Source organism: Microtus pennsylvanicus, chromosome 18, assembly GCF_037038515.1.
Source record: "Microtus pennsylvanicus isolate mMicPen1 chromosome 18, mMicPen1.hap1, whole genome shotgun sequence".
Taxonomy (NCBI): domain Eukaryota; kingdom Metazoa; phylum Chordata; class Mammalia; order Rodentia; family Cricetidae; genus Microtus; species Microtus pennsylvanicus.
In genome coordinates this window covers 21653333-21671620 of record NC_134596.1, presented here as the reverse complement: position 1 = coordinate 21671620, position 18288 = coordinate 21653333, and the positions used below count along the sequence as shown (strand labels likewise).

The following is an 18288-nucleotide window of genomic DNA, read 5'->3' as shown; positions in this document are numbered from 1 at the left end:
GATGCGCACACTATATATAATTAACAATAGAAGATACATCTTTTCTCAATACGTCTTTGTCTCCCTTCATCACTTTGCCTTGTCTGTTTTTCTTTTGCCAAAGAGCCCATGCTACAATTAAATGTCTTTAGAATAACACAGTGAGAGTATTTTAGTTTAAAGGAACGCTGGGGGGGAATTTTAGTTCCAAACACGAAGCTTGCTGTGGGGGTGCAGGGAAGAAAGGCAGAGTGCAGCTTTGACTTGAAGGAAAGGGGGAACATTACTGAGATCCTACCCTCGCCCAACCACCAAGCCACCATTTACTCATGAACAATGGCCTGCTCCCATTTGCAAAGCAGATGTAAATCTGACCCCCCAAAGAAAGGACTGGAGGTTGTCATTGTGTCAGGTACAATGCCATGCAGGAAGTCTAGTCCTGAGATGAAGGCAAAGTCATATTTAATGAACAAAGGGAAACATCAAACCTTTTATGTGATGGGGACTGTTGAACTTGGCTTCTGAGTAGGAGCCATTCAGAGCACAACTAAGCTGAGCTTTCATTCAGCATCATTGGGACAGGCGGGCCTTCAGATACGATCCTTGTTAAACAAGCACCCTGTGGCAAAACTTCAGAAAGCCACCTAGTCTTTCTGCTTCTAAAACTCAACATGAAAAAAAAAGGGGAGGGTTGACATTTGGTGAAAAGACCATAGCTTATGAGATCTGGATAAGGCAGAGGCACCCCAAGGAGCAGAGTAGAAGACAAAAGAAGGATGGGAGGAATCTCTGTCTGCAGAGGAATCCATGTTCTGGGCATGCCCAGAAACTCCATATGCACGGCCAAAGATTGACAAGAGGCTGCATGGTCACTTGGCATCTTGAACATTGAAGCTCATTCTAATTGCTACTGTCCCACATGGACAAACGTGTGGCAGCGTTGCGGTCCGTAAATGAAGTTAGAGACCACAGCACGATAATTTTCCAATAATAACTTTTCACAGTTTCTGCCAGCAACGTGCAATCAACATGTCAAGCTGTGTTCTGCGAGAAAAGAGGATCCCGGGAAAAGGAGTAGAGGGAGAGCGGTTGCTGGAGTTTCTTTCTATCCACTGAAGCTCCCACCCTCCTCTCTCCGCAGCTATGTTTTGTCCGGAGCATCCAAGCAGGGACTTGTGTTGACTGGTAAAGGGCTTTTCCCATCTGGGACATCTGTCTCCATAGCAGAGGAGGCTCTTAGTCAGTGCTTACCCAAAGAGCCAATCGGTTCCCCCATTTTGGTGCATGTTTCTGCAGTCCTGCTGCTGGGATTGTAATGGGATTTTCACAGCTGAAGAAGGCAGAGTCCCCTTTTCACAGCACGGCCCTCCGTCGGTTCAGGAAAAAGTTTTTGTGAATGATGTCCCGTGACAGCAACCTGTGTACAGCTAGAAGTACAGTGACTGTGTTCACACTAATTTTTAGTTGTGAATGTCTCTCCTTCTTCCACTCAGGCATGTTTTCAAAGATAGATAATAGATAGGTAGATAGAGATAGAGAATAAATAGATGATAGATAGATAGATAGATAGATAGATAGATAGATAGATAGATAGGTGGGTGGTGAGTGGATGAATGGATGATAGATAGACAGACAGACAGATAACGGATGGATGGATGGATGAATGGACAGATGGATGGATGGACAGACAGACAGATAGATGGGTAGACAGATAGAGATAGATAGATAGATAGATGATAGATAGATAGATGAATGAATGAACAAATGGACAGACAGACAGAAAGACAGATAAATAGATGGGTAGATGGATAGATAGATAGATAGATAGATAGATAGATAGATAGATAGATAGATAGATAGATAGATACATAGATAGATACATAGATAGATACATAGATAGATACATAGATAGATACATAGATACATAGATAGATGGAGGATGGACATGTGGATGGGGAGACAGATAACTGGATAGATGGATAGATGGGTAGATATGAACAATAAACACATCATATTTTTGTTTTGTAGGCATAAATAAATTTACTAAGAAGCTTCGAAATCCTTATTCCATCGACAATAATGAGCTGCTGGACTTTCTCTCCAGGGTGCCCTCAGACGTTCAAAAGGTAGGTGATGATTGGTCACCACCCCTAGGGGCAGCAGATTGAGTTCTTGCCAGTCCTAGAGATTTGGACGGGCGCATGGCGGTGCTTGTGTGAGTAACTGAAACGAGGACTCAGAAAATCCCTAAAGCATTCTTCCTGGGAGGTGGTGGGGGAGAAGAGCCAGCCCTTCGTCCAAAGGATATGACGACTGGGGAAAATTATCCTGCAAAAGAGCTACTTAAGAACGAATCCGGAACTCATACTGAGTAGCTATGGGCTGCAGCATCGGTCCCCTTTTGATGGCTCGCCTCCCTGAAGAGACTGAGATGAGCTCAGAGGAGGCGCCGGAGATCCAGTGCTGAGAGACACTGCTTATTTTCTTAGTTCTCCAGATGGCGGGCATTTTCAGGGAAAGAGGAGACAAGAGGATTATTCTCTTTATTCCTTTCTTGCCCCAATTATCTCTTCAGCCTGCCCTCTATCCTCTTTCCTCTAAAGACTGAGGAATGCTGAGGGCAAAGGCCCTCCGTACGCTGATCCACACAGAAGAAGTGGTGGTGGGAAATCAAATTGGAGATCAATCGCAAGTATTATTCACAGGTAATGCTCACTTAGTCCAGCAGCGTCCCAATTTTGTGGATGCACAGAGATTAACAAAGGCAACGGTGAAAGAAGTCCCGAAGAATGGCGGCCCCATCCAGGGCCCTGCGAACTTGCCTGCACCAAAACCAGAGGAAGGCAGGCAGGCTGTCATTTCCACTAATGGAGAAGAGTGACCACTGAATAGGTAAAGGGGGATAGCGTGGCATGAAGCATCATCAAGATGATCAAAGGCACAGCCTTTTCTTTGCGGGGAGAACCCCAATTCGAGTATCGATTTTCCTCATGGAGCCAATGTAGCGTAATTGCTTTCCCAGTGTCTTCAGGTGGATTAGAGACACACGGGGCTGGAGGGCTCAAGGGCCCCTCCCCCCTTCATCCACATTTTACAGATGAAAATGGACTCTGTGGTGCTTTAAAAAACCGAAGATAACGAACAAAACAACAACAACAGAAAAAACTTTACGTGATGACATAAACCTGTTCAAATCAGTGAGCATCAAATCTGTTCTGCAGATATATTTACTCTCTAGCTTTACATGGCATAACTGAGAAATAATAGCCTGGCCTTTGTGTGTTCTGCATTTAAGATCGACAGTTATAGTATCTTCTATTATCCTGGGGGACTTTGACGAAACGCAAGATGGGAAGGATATATTTGTCTTTTTGTTTATCTGGTTTTGGCAAAGCGTAGGCTAATGTAAGTATAGGTATAACAACCTTGGGGAATTTGGCAGAAATGCTAAAAGTAGGGAGCACATGTGTCCGGTAACATAAATGCATTCTACCCTCAGCCTACCAGAGCTACACATGAAAACGCTATGCTTGCAATGTCCCGTCACTTGGGTTACAGTGTGTGAGTTCATACAGCATCTGTGAATAGACATTCCCCATCAATTCTGTCTCCCCACAGTCCTGGCAACAGCCCATGGAGTGTTCATCCAGGTATACTTGGTGTATTTACAGAGAGATACGTATGATAACAATTTGAAAGAGAGTCCTCCACGCATTAGCATGAGTGCCCCTGTCCCCACCCTTGGTGCCTTTTAATGGCAATGACGATGTGCCTCTGGGGACTCCCCAAGGGCTCATCTTTATCACAGATGTTCCAGTCATTACATTATAGTCAAGTTAATTTTAAGACATCTACAGAAGTTTGGGGCCTACCATCCATTTCAATATTTTGCCCCCCCCCCGTTAGGTAAAATTAATGACTGTAAGAGCCTGAATATTCCCCTATCGTTGTAGTACTTTAAAAGGACTAATACTCAGTAAGCTGTCGTATCATAACATATTATCAACAATCCCAAGAAGTAGTTATTAGGTTATTTACGGTTAAAAGCTGGTATGAGCAAGACCAAGATCAGGGGCAGCAGTTCCCGAAGCCCATAGAAGCCCATGCATCCCATTAGAGAAATCTGCTTTTAATACTTTGGTTTCAAGGAATGATGCATGACTTCTGAAAGCCTTCCTGCAATTAATCCCCTCCATGGTCCTGTGTTTAAATAATGATTCATTGCCTTTGAACCTTCCTTCCTTCCTTTGCCTTGCCGTGTCCTAGGGGAGCCATTAACACGCTCTGTGGCGAGCTAGGGTTACCTAACTGCCAGCATCATGTCTATTTGTTTTCACAGGTGCAGTATGCAGAGCTGAAGCTCGGTGGCGGCCACAGCCCACTTCGGAAGAAGCGGAGTACTGTCTAGGGCTCACGCTGACTGAGGACCCCAGGCTCTAGCGTGTAGCTGATCAGACCTCCGTTCGGGTTGCTCCAGTGGTATGGAGGTGCCCGGAAATGGGTGCTCTGTGCAGCTCTCTCATCATCCTCTACTCTCTTCACATCTACGGATGCACACACGCCTGCACATATGTCCCCATGCATGGGTATCCTGATGCCTACACAGTCAGCTCTACAAAAGTCACCGAGTCTAAGACTGTGAGAGTGTCTCATCCATTTGTAGGAAGGACATAAAACAAGGTGTCCACAGAGCTGAACTCTGGGAGAGCAAACAGGAGACTCACCTGATTCTAGGATGATGCTGAACTTATTTCAATACCGTCAGCAGATTTTCACCAAGATACAGTAATTTCCATCTGGAGCTGGTGTGGCTCACAATCACAACAATGAAGAGGCCAAGGTGGGACAGTCGTAAGCTCTGTGCCAGCCCAAGAGTTGTAACATTCCAGTCTCTGCTCTGTTACAAAGCTCTGTCATAAAATGCGGCAATCCACAGAGATGCGGTTCTTTCCGGTCTCACCCCCATCCCAGCCCCCCCCCCCCCGCACTTGTTTCAGATTATTCTGCCACTGTTTATCTATCCAGATGATGTGCATTAGAACACAAACATTTAGTGATGTCTAGAACTAACCCAAATATATTGGAATCAGCTGTGATTCCTCAAGTCATGGTCATGATTTTGATGACCCTTCAGTAATGGATGCCAGCCTGGATGGCATTTAGCTGTTGTTGCCAAGGGGTGTCACCGAAGATCCCAATGAAGAATAAGGATTTAATGATAGTATTTTGTTGCTGTGAAAATGCCATTTCCTCCAATTTCACTTTTTGCTTATTACCAAAACCAGATGTCAATATTCATTTCTGCAGAGATGATGCGGGTTGGGGGAGACTAATTAGTAAATTCAGGAAGTACTTAGGAATAGGAACGTAGGAAGGGACTTACTTAGAGACTTGGTGAAATACAGTCATTTCAGTTACCCGACGTTTTAAGCAGACAGTTAACATGCTTTTGGCTGTCTGAATTTGTCTTTTGTTTTTCTGAGGATCAAAATAAGATAAAGACAATACAATTTCGTCTCAAAGCCCCGTTCATTCAAAACAACCACCAAAAAGTCCTCTGTAAATAGCGTGCGTATGAGTCCCGAGCTCCTAACAACTCCACAGCAAACCCTGGTAATTTGAAAACAATTAATTTTGTGCATGTAGAAAATGTATACAGATCTTATTGTGTTAAAATTATATATAAGCTTTAAAATCTGTATTTCCTTGACACATACTTGCTATGTGTAGGTTTGTATATATATATATACAGTTATATAATATAAAGAAAAGTTGAAGCGAAAAGATGGAATTTACTTATGTTTACTTCTTTCTTTGTTTGTTTCTGCATTGTAACTTAATAACCTTCTAACAAAATGTTTTATGAAAAATGCCAAAGATTCTAAACTTTATCATGTCACATCTGTTTTTCTTCATATACTTCTTCCTGGTTTCTTTGTGGCAGAGCTCGATTCCTGCATGATTTGATTTACTTCAAGTTAATGAAGCTGGCTGGAAAAGAGCCTTGAAGAGATTCTAAAAGCCCCAGTAAATCTGTTAGTTGTACATACAATAGCTACTCGAGAATGTCTTTGTCTAACCAGTTACTCAATCTTCTGTGTAAACAATACCGCATTGTCTTGTTCCTGTCATCCAGTTTATCATAGTCTGTCATTTAGTAATGACCCAAGGCAGACATCTTTAAGCCGACGTGTGCGATCTGATCAGTCATTGGAATGAAAACTTTTGGGAGCAAAATAACCCCTTATTTATTTAAATGTAGATCCCATCCTTCATGACTGTTCTTTTGCTTTAGAATTTCTAAATGAAATAATTTACCAGACAAGAAGGTATCATTAGTGAGGATTCTTTTCTCTCTAGCCCAAATAGAACTCACAACATTAAATTTAGGACACAAATGCCAGCTGGTATTTGGGAGCAAGACAGGGCCAACTTCTCCTAAACTCTCTACTGAAGACAATCACTAGTTGATTAAATTGACATTGCGTGTGAGAAAATGAGTGTCTTTTGGAAGTGAAATGTTAAGATTTATATAATTGTTATAGTTGTACAGGTCTAATCCTTGCAGACTCTGTCTTAGGCCAGGATCTCAGAAAATGATAAATACTATAATTTAATACTTTATTCCATCTTGAGGAAGCACCTGTCACAAACTGTGGGCAGAACTATTGTCCTTGTATGCATGACACCAAAACTATTATGAGTTTCCTTTTTCTTCCACCACTATTTGATACACAAAAGGAAGATTTATTTTAACCCAAGATCTTACCAACTTCTTCAAGATCTTTCTTCTTCTTCCTAAGAATTTTGACAATTTGCATTTCTGGAAAGCAGTCCTATGGCATGTCCAGATTTGTCAGCATGACAGTTTGAATGCTTTGGGACCAGTATTGAATAACATGCATGCTACTAGAATAGAATCACTGCAGTACCACAGCAGTGAATTTGATAGCTGATCACCACTCTAAAAACAGAAGAGACAAATGAAACTAAATTCCCCACACTTCAAGAGTCCAGACATAAGTATTTGAAGCCTCATTCCCTAGTGTCCCCAAATGCCTTACATTGACATCTGGAGCCTAACCCTTAAACACTCACAGCACTTCACACAAAAGACCAGTGTAGTGGGATGTTTGTAATCTGTGTGAAAATGTTTTGCTATGATTGATGTAATAAAAAGCTGAATGGCCAATAGCTATGGAGGCGGTATAGGTGGGACCTCCTGGGACAAAGAGGACTCTGGGAAGGAAAAGGCAGAGTTGCCAGTCAGCTATGGAGAGAAAATGGGAGGTACAAGATGGAAAAAAGGTAATGCCATGGGACAGAATAGAGTTTTAAAAATATGCGTTAATTTAAGTTATAAGAGCTAGTTAGGAACAAGCCAAAAATATTGGCTGAGCTTTCATAGTTAATAAGAAACCTCCAGGTCATTATTTGGGAGCTGGCTGGTGGGATAGAGAAAGACTCAACTCCTTACTGGCAAGTCTTTAGAACATGAATCTTATTATAAAACTTACTTAGAAGCAGTACCAAGAGCTCCATTTGACCCCTCAGATTTGATTGAGCCAATACGTGAATTCCATGATAAAAAGACTAAGTAATTTCTCTTTTACTTGCAATAATGTAACTACCATCTGCTTCTCTGAGTGGCATGATTTTTTCTCTCTCTAGAAGCTTACTCACTGTTTTACCGGAGTGTATTTCAATAAATTATGTATTGTGTCTTGGTAAATTATTTTGTTAGTGCATCACTCTCTTCCCTATGTTGTTTTGCACGGCATCTGCTTTGTGACTAGCAGGCAGGTAGCATACATAGTGTGGATACTCAGAATGGAGGTGCAATCACGTCTAGGAAAAGATGGACGATGAGGTGCAAGATATAGCCACATTAGACAGAGTGTGTGAAATCCACTTAATGATCTTGGAGAAATTTGAAAATTGCATATTCACACTATTTGACTTAAAGATAATTAAGTGGAAATACTAAAGTTGTGTGAAGTGTTCACAGTTCTCTTTTTAACCCCATACTCCCATTTATAGCTCTACCAAAATATCTTAAAGACTTGTCTCCTGGACTGGGGGGCAAGGGTCTCCTTGGATATACTTGATTTAATGTTTGTACTTTTCTCTCATCTCCAAACCCATAAAATGTAGTCACTCAAGGGTCGATGTGGTCATGTTTCTATCCAGATGGCCATGACCACCTTGCAAGTCGACTGTCTGCAGTATCCCACATATCATGCAAATGGTGTCAGTGCTGGCAGTCCCATTGGGCTGGGCTAGTCTTCTTACATAAAACCCTTTCACTTGTGGATCTCTCCCCCTAGTATTTCTGACTAAGTAAATTCTGTTCTTCAAATTGTTCAAAGTTCTGCTCTGGTGATGTTGCTTTTGTCTTTATGCTATATGAGTTTCTACTTCCTAATGCAGTGTTATGGTGAGGGGATCAGCTGGTGAGTTTGGCCGTGTTAACAGTGCATATCACTTATGAAAACAATCTTGCCATCCTGAAGGACCTTCATACAAACTACCTTCCAAATGCCCTGTCTTCAAGCACAAATATCCGATAATTAGAAGATCATGGTTTGAGGGAATGAATTTTAGAGGATTCAACCGAAACGTCAAAAAATCTTTACGTCTATTGTAGGTCAAAGCTCCCACAGGCCTTGTCCCTGGTATTCTCTCCAGAATACGCCAACATGTAAGTCACTCAGAAACATGGATCTAACAGCACAATCACAGACCATTTGTGTTTGTGTCTTTTCATATGTTGCTATTAGGAAAAAAGTAATAATAAGGATAGATTATTATTCATATCCTGGATAATAATTATTACATGAAGTAGAGAGCTTATTTTGTATGATATATATGATTTCTGGCTATGTTAATGTCAAACCATTCAATTATACAATGTCTTATATTTGAAGACATTCTTATAAGGCAATAGAAAAAAATATAATATTTGTGAACTATAAAATGACCTTTTGATTCTTCTCTTCTTTTCTTATAACTTAGCAGTTAACATACTAAACACAGATTGATGATATACATGAGCAGAATAGGCAACATTCCCCTAGTGGAGTCAGATAGTAAACAGCTACTTTCAAGCAACTCACTGAAGTTTTATAAAACTTGTGTTCTAGTTGCAGTGGGTGGCTTAGCAATTAGAAAAGTATAGAGAATAGTTCTAAGTCATTTGTAGTGTTCCTAAAATAGACTAATGGTGCCCCAGGCTTATGTAGCATTGCACAGTGAGAGCAAATAGCAAAGTCTAATTGGGAAGTTATAAGAGAAAATGAGGAGGAATTGGCATCACTTGGGAGAGAGAGCGGAGTCAAAGATGGCTGTTTGATTCAAGGAAATAAAATGTACGTAATTGATAGTCTTTCTCCAAGTCTAGGGAAGTAGTGTTGATCTTTTGCTATGGAAATTAGTAGAGTGGGAACCATGGGTGGACTATGGGAGTCAGTATTGAGGTTGAGGAGCCTAAGGAGCCTCCAGTGGCAAGAATAAGAAGGTAATAATGATAGCCATAGTGATAATAATAATAAATAATGAGAAGATAACACTGTATGTAGAAAGTGCTCAAAGAAGAAGCATTCCATACCTAGGAAAAGTACATTTCAGGACTGTCACTCAAACTGAGGAAAGCCTTGCTGTCTCAGAAAATGGGTCTTGAAGACAGCATTCAGACGTGTAATCATGAGGTGGTTAAGAATGTGGATAGCCGCGCTGGCTTATTTGGTGAAGCCCCAGCTGTACCAGCGTGAGGACCAGAGTTCAGAGACCCACCTCCCACGTAAGAGTAGGATATGGTGACCCATGTCTATAAGGCAGGTGCAGGGAGATAGAGACAGGTGGATCCTTGGGGTTCACAGGGAAGCCAGTTTCTGGAAACACCAGATTCACTGAGAGACCTTGTTTCCAAAAGTAAGGGTGGGGCACTAATGAGATAGCTCAACCAATTAAGGTGGGCGTGGCCAAGCCTAACAGCCTGAATTCAATGCTAGGGCACACTTTGTAGAAGGAGAAAAAAAACAGCTTCTATAAGCTGTTCTCAAGCCTTCACGTTTGTAGTGCGTCACCCCTGGGTCTACCAGCTCTCACAGTAAGTAGATGAAATATAGGCAAACTGTAGGAGGGGGTCAACAGTAGAAGAAATAACCCAATGTTGACTCGTGGCTTCCAAAGACAAACATACATGAGCATGCGTGTGTACACACACACAGAGGGAGAGAAGAGGAGGAGGAGAAGGCAGTAATTAGAATCAAGGATGATTCTTGTTAGGAAAATAACTAGCTGCATCATGAACTCTACAACAACAAAAATATCCATAGGCGTGTGGCAATGTCAATATGCGAATGTATCTAAAAGTATCTCTGTTACGGTTTGCCCATCCTGACCATATCCACACACTTATGGACACAGTGGCTGAAAATAACAACTCCTGAAAGTATGGTGAACAGCTCATTGATGATTCAACAGAAGCTGAAATTCCAGAGCAGTGCTGTTAAAACAGGCTCTTCTTTGCATGAAGCTGGCTGAACTTTCTTTACATGGAAATGATGGGTGTTCCGGGACATAAAATGTTAATATTTTGGGGAACATATCAAATGTCAGTGAGGTGCTTTAATAGAAATAGATAAAAAAATTGTCAGAATTCTTTCTAAAAATGAATATAAAAAACACCGATCTTGTACAAGGTTTCCTAGATTATATGCAAATAAAAGTATAACATTTACCCACACATGTTATAAAGAGAGTATAATCCTCATTTCCAACACTTCAGGATATGTGTGTGTGTGTGTGTGTGTGTGTGAATATAATAGTATTCAATAATCCCTTTGATGAGCATAGATGGGAGATGGAAGGTATAGAAGCCACTACACAGAAAAGATGAGGAAAGATAGATGATGGATTTATTTGTTAGAAAACTGAGTATATGTAAGTGCAAAAGATTGAATGCACTTCTCATTAAAATAAGTGCAGAAACTTATTAACTGATTCTAAGACTATATGGGAATGCAGGATATCAACAACAGATAAGTCAGTATTGTAAAAGTGAATGCTAACCCATAAGCCCACTGTAACTAAATAACGTGTCATGGTCACAAGAAGTGAAAAATAAAGAAGTCAAAACCTGGATGCTGCTGATACCCACATACATGGTAAAGACTTTGTCTTAGGCTGTATCTTTTCAGTGCAGAGAAAAAAAAATCTTTGTAAAATGGTGTTGGGTTATCTTTGTATTAATACGAGTAAAATATTAACCCCTTTCCTTACCCCATGGACAAATATCAATTTATCATATGTAAAAGTGGAAGGCAAAATAAAAACACATAAGAAAATATCTTTATACCATATAATAAAAGCAAAAATGTCTTAAGCTATAAACAAAATGTCAATTCAAAGGGAATACAATAGTGCTTTGGAGAAGAGTAGAATTAACTTTTCTTTAAAAATAATGATTTAAGAGTAAAAAGCGTGGTTATCTTTATGTTCTATTATTTATTTGTTATTATATGCCATATGCTATTACTGTTATTATTTTTATATATGGCCTAATAAATGATTTGTATACAGGATATCATGAAAAGTCAAATATTTCAGAATAAAGATGTAAATAGGTATTTCCTAAAGTGCCTACCCAAATGGCTAACAAGCATAAAAGTTGGCCAACACTTTTAGTTATCACACAAATAAAATTTAAAATATCAAATACAACTATGTAAAAACAGTTACCTGGGAATTTAATTCATGCTACTTCTTTGGTAAATTTGCTGTTCAGAAATTTCCATTAAAGTTGATCACACATGTCCTGTGCCCATTCCCACAAGATCACCGTTTGGCACATAACCACATAGACATGCATCTGTCCAGCCATTCACAGTGCCGCTACTTGCCTCTTTCATAAATGAGAAAGCCCATTTCCTTCATTATCTGTGCTGAGGCTGTTGTAACTGTTAAGTGGAATAGACAGAAATTAACTCTACTGTGGTTTACATGGAGCACTGTGAATCTGCTTCTCAACTATCAGCCCGGGGCGACTCAAAGATAGGGAGCTAGAAAGTATGATTTCAGTTAAGCCAAGTTAAGATACAGGTAAAACACACCCAGAGCATGGAAGTTGGAAAACAGAGTAGGTAGGCTAAGACTGTCATGACTAACTGAGCCTGCTCTCCGACTCCTGGGTATTCATTGTTCTAATATTTTGGTTCCCATTCTAGTCACATAAGCTTATTTACTTTATAAAATGTGTTGATCTGCATACTTAGGACATAATATCTGCACTTCTAGTTTTATTTCAAGAAAAGTTCTAGGACAGTGTTGTTCGATTTTACGGATAAACTAAGGCCAGTCATCAGTATTCAGAATATGAAAAGAGCCAGTTGTAGCTCTTATATTTGGAATGTATATCAAGTGGTCAAGGCAAATGCACATGTAAAGACACTTTAATTTTCTGAGTGAGTAATGGAAGTCATTTTAATGAACCAGAATGTTCTCACACAGTCTTATCCTGTGTTTGAACATTTAGTTCAATTACAATCAGAAATTACTTTTCATTCTAAGATATTTACTATTGTGATCATAAAAGTGACTTCCCCTAACTGTTCACCCAGTATACCATGTAAAATTTCTTGGCAGGGGTGGGTGGGGTGGGCTGGGGAGGGATTCTCATGTAGCTCAGTGACACAGCGCCCACCTAGCAGGCCCAAGGCCCTGGGTTGCATGGTCAGGACTGAAATGCGAAAATCCTTTCTTGGTCTGGGGATACAGTTTGCTGTTGATTAGCAGGAGCAAACAGGCAAATAAAACTTCAGGATCTGTTTCAGACGTTTCTGTCCCACCTGGTTTTGCAGCAGTTCGGTCACAAACACACAGAGGCCTACATTAATTACAAACTGGTTAGCCTATTAGCTCAGGCTTCTTACTAACTCTCATTACTTATATTAGCCCATAATACTTGGCTGTGTTAGCTACGTGGTTTGGTACCTTTATTCAGAGAGGCGTTCTCATCTCTGTGTTTGGGTGATGACTGCAGACTGAATCTTTCCTCTTCCCGGAATTCTGTTCTCGTTGCCCTGACGCTACTACCTGCCTGGTCACCTTGCCTATATTTCTTGCCTGGCTCCTGGCCAATCAGCATTTCATTAAAGCAATACAACCGATAAATCTTTACAGGGTACAAGATCATTGTCCCACAGCAAGGATCTAATGTGTTCCAGAAACTTTCTCACAGCTTGGCATCCTTGGGGCTTTATCTCTCGCATGTGTGATTCCTTTTATCCCTTCCCCACCTTTTCTCAAACTAAAGTTTGTCCAGTAACAAGGCTTTAATACCTGTGGAGCTCCTGAGGAAGACTGTGCTTTTAGGAAGAAATAGGTTACACGGGACAAATAGGTAGACACACACGCATATAAACATGCACAAGATGCACCTATATGTTTCTACACATATGATCATCGTTTTTATATTTTGCACATTTCCAAAAAATTGAATCCATGACTACAAATAAAAATATCAAGAATCTAAGTTTTTGAAGAAATACGCAGTTTGCCTTTTGTTACCTTCCAAATCATACCCGCAGCTCAACCTCACTAGGCACTCAATGCCAGAAGGCAACGCATCATTATTCCAGCCAGCTTCTCTCTCTTGGGGATGACTTTATTATATGATACTCGTTATGCCCGACAAATTCCGAGATTTCAGCTTTTCTTTCATTTAATTCATTGGGATACAATCTTGTCTCCTTTATATGTTCACATTATTACCTCAAAATTATTGGTTCAAGAAAAACTACATGACATTTGCTTAAGAGAATAGCAGAAAAAGAATGCAGCCACTCCATGGTGTCAGCTATGTGATGAACACTGCTAAATACTTGATTTTAATTGTTCATTTAACTCTTTCCTCTGAAAGCCTGAATTACTGAGAGCCAGTGTAATATACTTTGCATTGTTGAGTGAACTCATGGGTTGCTGAGCTCCATTCCTTTTATTCACATTGCTTGTTGGGCCCAGTCGAGGTCCAGACAAAAGGCCTCTGCAATGGGATTTGGCATAGCAAGCAGAAGATGGTGTCTGTGACTGTTTGACAGAGTTGGAGTTCTCTGTGCAGGTGTCGCACCTCAGTGCCTGTGTTGTCCCAGACTCCACAGTCCTTGGATGTGCATATTGTCACCCTCAGGTGCAGCAAGTATTGTTCTTAGGACTAGACTACTACACAGGCAAAGAGTCTCAGCTAAGAATCTTTCTCCCATCAATTCCCCATTCTCTATCTCTCTCTGTCTTTCTTTGTCTGTGTGTGTGTGCGCACATGTGCATGTGTGCACGCCTGCCTGTCTATCCGTCTGTCTCTGTCTATCATGTACACCCGACTAATTGGCCTGTAAGCTTCTAAGGATTCTTCTGACTCTCTAACATCTCATCATCGACTGTAACATAGATGTGTTATATCTATATATGTATATGTGTGTATCATACAGAAAGCACTTCTGTATCTTATCCTGTCTTTGCAGTCATTAATCATGATTCTGAATAAGGTTGGTCCATAACCTCAGCAGTCCTCTTTGACTAGATTCACTAATATTCATCCACAGTACCTTCTTACATATATGAATACCTTTCATCCCATCATATTCTCTTTTTATTTCAGTAAAGAGCTTTAAATTAATGCGACATCACTAAATCTTCTTTATTGAAATAACATGGAGATGTGCTTTGTCTGTCTCTTCACCCAACTTCCCCACTTGGTGTGGGAGAATTGTATTCTGTCAATCAGGTTTTAAATCAATGCTGATTGGCCAGGCAGAAAGTATAGGCGGGTCAACCAGACAGGAAGTAGAGGCACGGGGATGAGAACAGGAAAATTCTGGGAAGGAGGAAACCCATTCCTCCCCAGTCCTGCCCAGATCACTGAAGAAGCAAGATGTGATCTACCCCGCTGAAAAAGGTACCGAGCCCTGTGGCTAACATATACTAGAATAATGGGCTAATATACATTATAAGAGTTAATACAAAACCTGAGCTAATGGGCCATTCAGTTTATAACTTATGGAGACCTCTGTGTGATTTTTGGGACTTGCCAGCTATGGGAACTGGGCAGGACAGAAACCCCAACAAGCCTGGCCCTCAGGTTACACCCATTCACTGACTTCAGGCTTCAAAATTTATATGTGCATGTATATGGTATGTGAGTGCATGTATTTGTGACCATGTGTGTTAGTGTGTGGGGGTGCCCTAATGAAAGTGTGGACAGCTTAAGAGTATTGGGAACTCCCAAGGGCTTTCCTGTCTGTCTCCCATCTCACCATATAAATACTGAGGTTTCAAGTTTGTTTTTATATACTCTGTTGTCTGTATTATTTATAGATTCAAACCTGGGTTCCTACACCTAAGGAGCATACATATACTCTATCAACTGAGCCATTTATCCAACTCCAGCTTCACAATTCACTTTAGTGAGTCAGGGTCCTGTTATAGTCACCCGAATAATTACCATTTAGTGATGGTCATTTATGTTGGGGATTTTGAATCATAGTTGTAATGAATTATAAAAAAATATTTTTGAATAATTAGCATTTTCTGACTAAGCTAAGGAATTTGAGTTTGCTTTCATGAGCATCATAGGAATGGAAGAATGCTCTCAGATTTGGGTGCTTTTATAATGATGACATTTTAATGATGATTTTTTTTCTGATAGTCTTTTCCCTTGCTTCTCATCAATGGCTTCTTACAAACTGGTTGAGCTATCTACTTCTATCAGGTATTTACATTGGCTGTTTATGAAAGATTTCCAAAACAAATAGAATCTCATTCTTGCTAATAATGAATGCCTGCTCTCCAAACCCTTAGTTTTCACGAGGGATTTTGATAATTCATAGTTCAGTAGAAGTATTATGGATGTAATTTACACGTGTTCTTAAAACTTTCCATTATATTTTAAACCTTGTCTTTTACATCTTTCCAAATAGCCCAATGATCTATAAAAATTCACTGTTACTTCATCTCTCCCACCTACTCTTGTCTTTTTCCACTGTGTTCTCTGGAGTCAGACAACAGATCTTTTGCATGTCCTAAAGGGGCAATTTAAAGGAGAGAGTCTCAGAGCTACAGCTGACACCAAATTAGGCTCATGAGGCAATGGAAAGTTTCCCCATCTCCAGCTGTCTTGCATTAGTAATTCAGTTACTCCTAGAAGTCTGGCCGACCACAAAGACCAGGATCCAAAAGAGTAAAGGTTCCTTCCTGTCTAGGCTTTAATACCATGGCGTTTAATTATAATTGAACAGCAGAGTTAACTTCCTGAAGCCCCAGTTTCTTCATATCTAGAGTAGAAACTACAGCGCTGGATGATGGAATGGCTCAAGACACTGCCATGCACATTCTGCTCCTTCTGTGGAACTGTAATACGCGTAAATATTTATAAATATATGTAGATGCATGCATGTTCACATCATATGGTGAATTAAAAAAAATCTTTCTCAAATATTTAAAAAAATGATTCTCCTGGAACTAGTGTGACTAGGTCATGAAATGGAGTTCTTAGAAACAAGATTAGCAAATATAAGAAAAATCAGAAAAATTTCCCTTGTCTTTTATGCCATGCAAAGTTGGAGTGGAAAGAGGGCTGCCACGGAGGAAGAGAGCCCTCACCAGACACTGCACTCGGGTGCCTTGATCATAGAGTCCACAGCCTTAAGAACTGTGTTAAATAAGTATTCGTTGCATACAAACCAAATGGTTTATGATAATTTATTTAAGCTGCCTAAATAGAGACTTTTTTTATAGATAAATCTTTGTTGTGAATAAATAGAAGACAACAATATACTGGGATCCCTGATCACTACTGATCAGAAGCAAATGATATACTTCCTCTACTAAACCCTGACCCCAACCTCCAAACATTGCCACATCTTCCCAGCAATACAGTTATGTGAGTGGTTGTTGGGAGGCCCCGCTGGTCAGATGGTGGAGTCTCCCATAGCTTAACAGCTCCCCCCAGGCTCAGCACAATGGGACAGAGTCTCACTCCTGCCCCAGTGGCGGCTTTCCGCTCTCTACTTAACCTCATCTGGAAGATGTCTCTAGGCCTGAGTGCTTAGCTCATCTCAAGGATGCACAGGTGTTTGCAAACTTTCTTCCTTCACTGCCCACATAGAAATGAAAGAACACAGTCTAACTATTTTCACTGAAGCAGGCCACCTGAGACAAATTATGGTCTGCCCAGCTACCACCCCAATCTTTTCTTTTTGAAAATTTAACTTCTTTATTGATTCTTTAGAAATTTCACATCATGTACCCCAATTCTGCTCACCTCCTGCTGCCCCCATATCCTCCCCTCAGTCCTGTAGCCCCCCACAAAAGAAAACAAAATAAGGCAAACAGGCAAACAAAATAAGAACAAACCAGACTTAAAAAAACCGAACAAACAAACAAAAATAAACCAAGAACCTCTTTGCCTCTCCTTCTTTCGTGCCTCTCCAGTACCTCTTCATTTGTCCTGATAGCAATGGTATCCTCTGTGTGTCGTCATATGGTATACATTTTGTCCTATCAGCTTTACTAGCAAATGTTCACGGCAATGAGTCGCTGGTCTGGTCAAAGACCTCTGGTTTCTGGTACACCATCATCACTGGATCCTCTCTGGAACTTCTCTGGGATATCTTGTGACTGCCCTGAGTCTAAGGGATTCTTCAGGTATTATTTCACTGGACCAATCCCTTCAGGAGCTCCATCAGGTCCTAGATGAGGTAGATGTTAAGATGGACCAACCCAAGGCCCAACAGTGAGCCTGGGTGGCTACCACCCCAATCCTGTATATCCCCTATACTCTGGAATAAAGTTGAGCTGTCTCACCGAAGTCAAGTTGTAGAGAGCTATTTCCTCAGTGTTCACACGCATCCAAGGCTCTCTACCATTGCTTCTGCCCCTTCTTCCTTGTGGACTGGTAGCCCACAGACTGTGCGGCAAAGGGGGACCCCAAAAGTAGTAAAGAAAACAGTGCCTGTTGAGATGTTTGAAGTCCAAGTGGAAGAGTCTATTTAAGCTGTCAATCCTTTCTGTCTTTTTATTGTCAAATCACCACCACCATCTCTAGAGCACTTTAGAGCACTTCCCTGGATGGGATGCGCTCTTTTCGTATGGTTCTGCCACAAAGAACAACTAGGGCCCCAATGCAACATTATCTTTAAGAGCCTGGTTGAAGAAGAACTCTAAAAATTGTCAACAAGTCAGACAAACCTTAATCAGCATGGAGAGCCCATAAGGCAGCCCAGAAAAGAGAACAAAGCAAATCATAAATTTATC

The 18288-nt window shown here is 40.7% G+C and overlaps 1 protein-coding gene across 3 annotated transcripts in view; it reads left to right on the top strand.

The window, feature by feature from the left end:
* Positions 1–10736, top strand: part of Mctp2 (multiple C2 and transmembrane domain containing 2) — a 223919-nt gene extending 213183 nt beyond the window's left edge. For all 3 annotated transcript variants that reach the window (XM_075952326.1, XM_075952327.1, XM_075952328.1), the window contains 2 exons: positions 2008–2105; positions 4319–10736. In XM_075952326.1, coding sequence (XP_075808441.1) covers positions 2008–2105; positions 4319–4387 — 167 coding nt within the window. In that variant the 3' untranslated portion in view covers positions 4388–10736. The remainder of the gene's footprint in view (positions 1–2007; positions 2106–4318) is intronic.
* The last annotated feature ends 7552 nt before the right edge of the window (positions 10737–18288 follow it).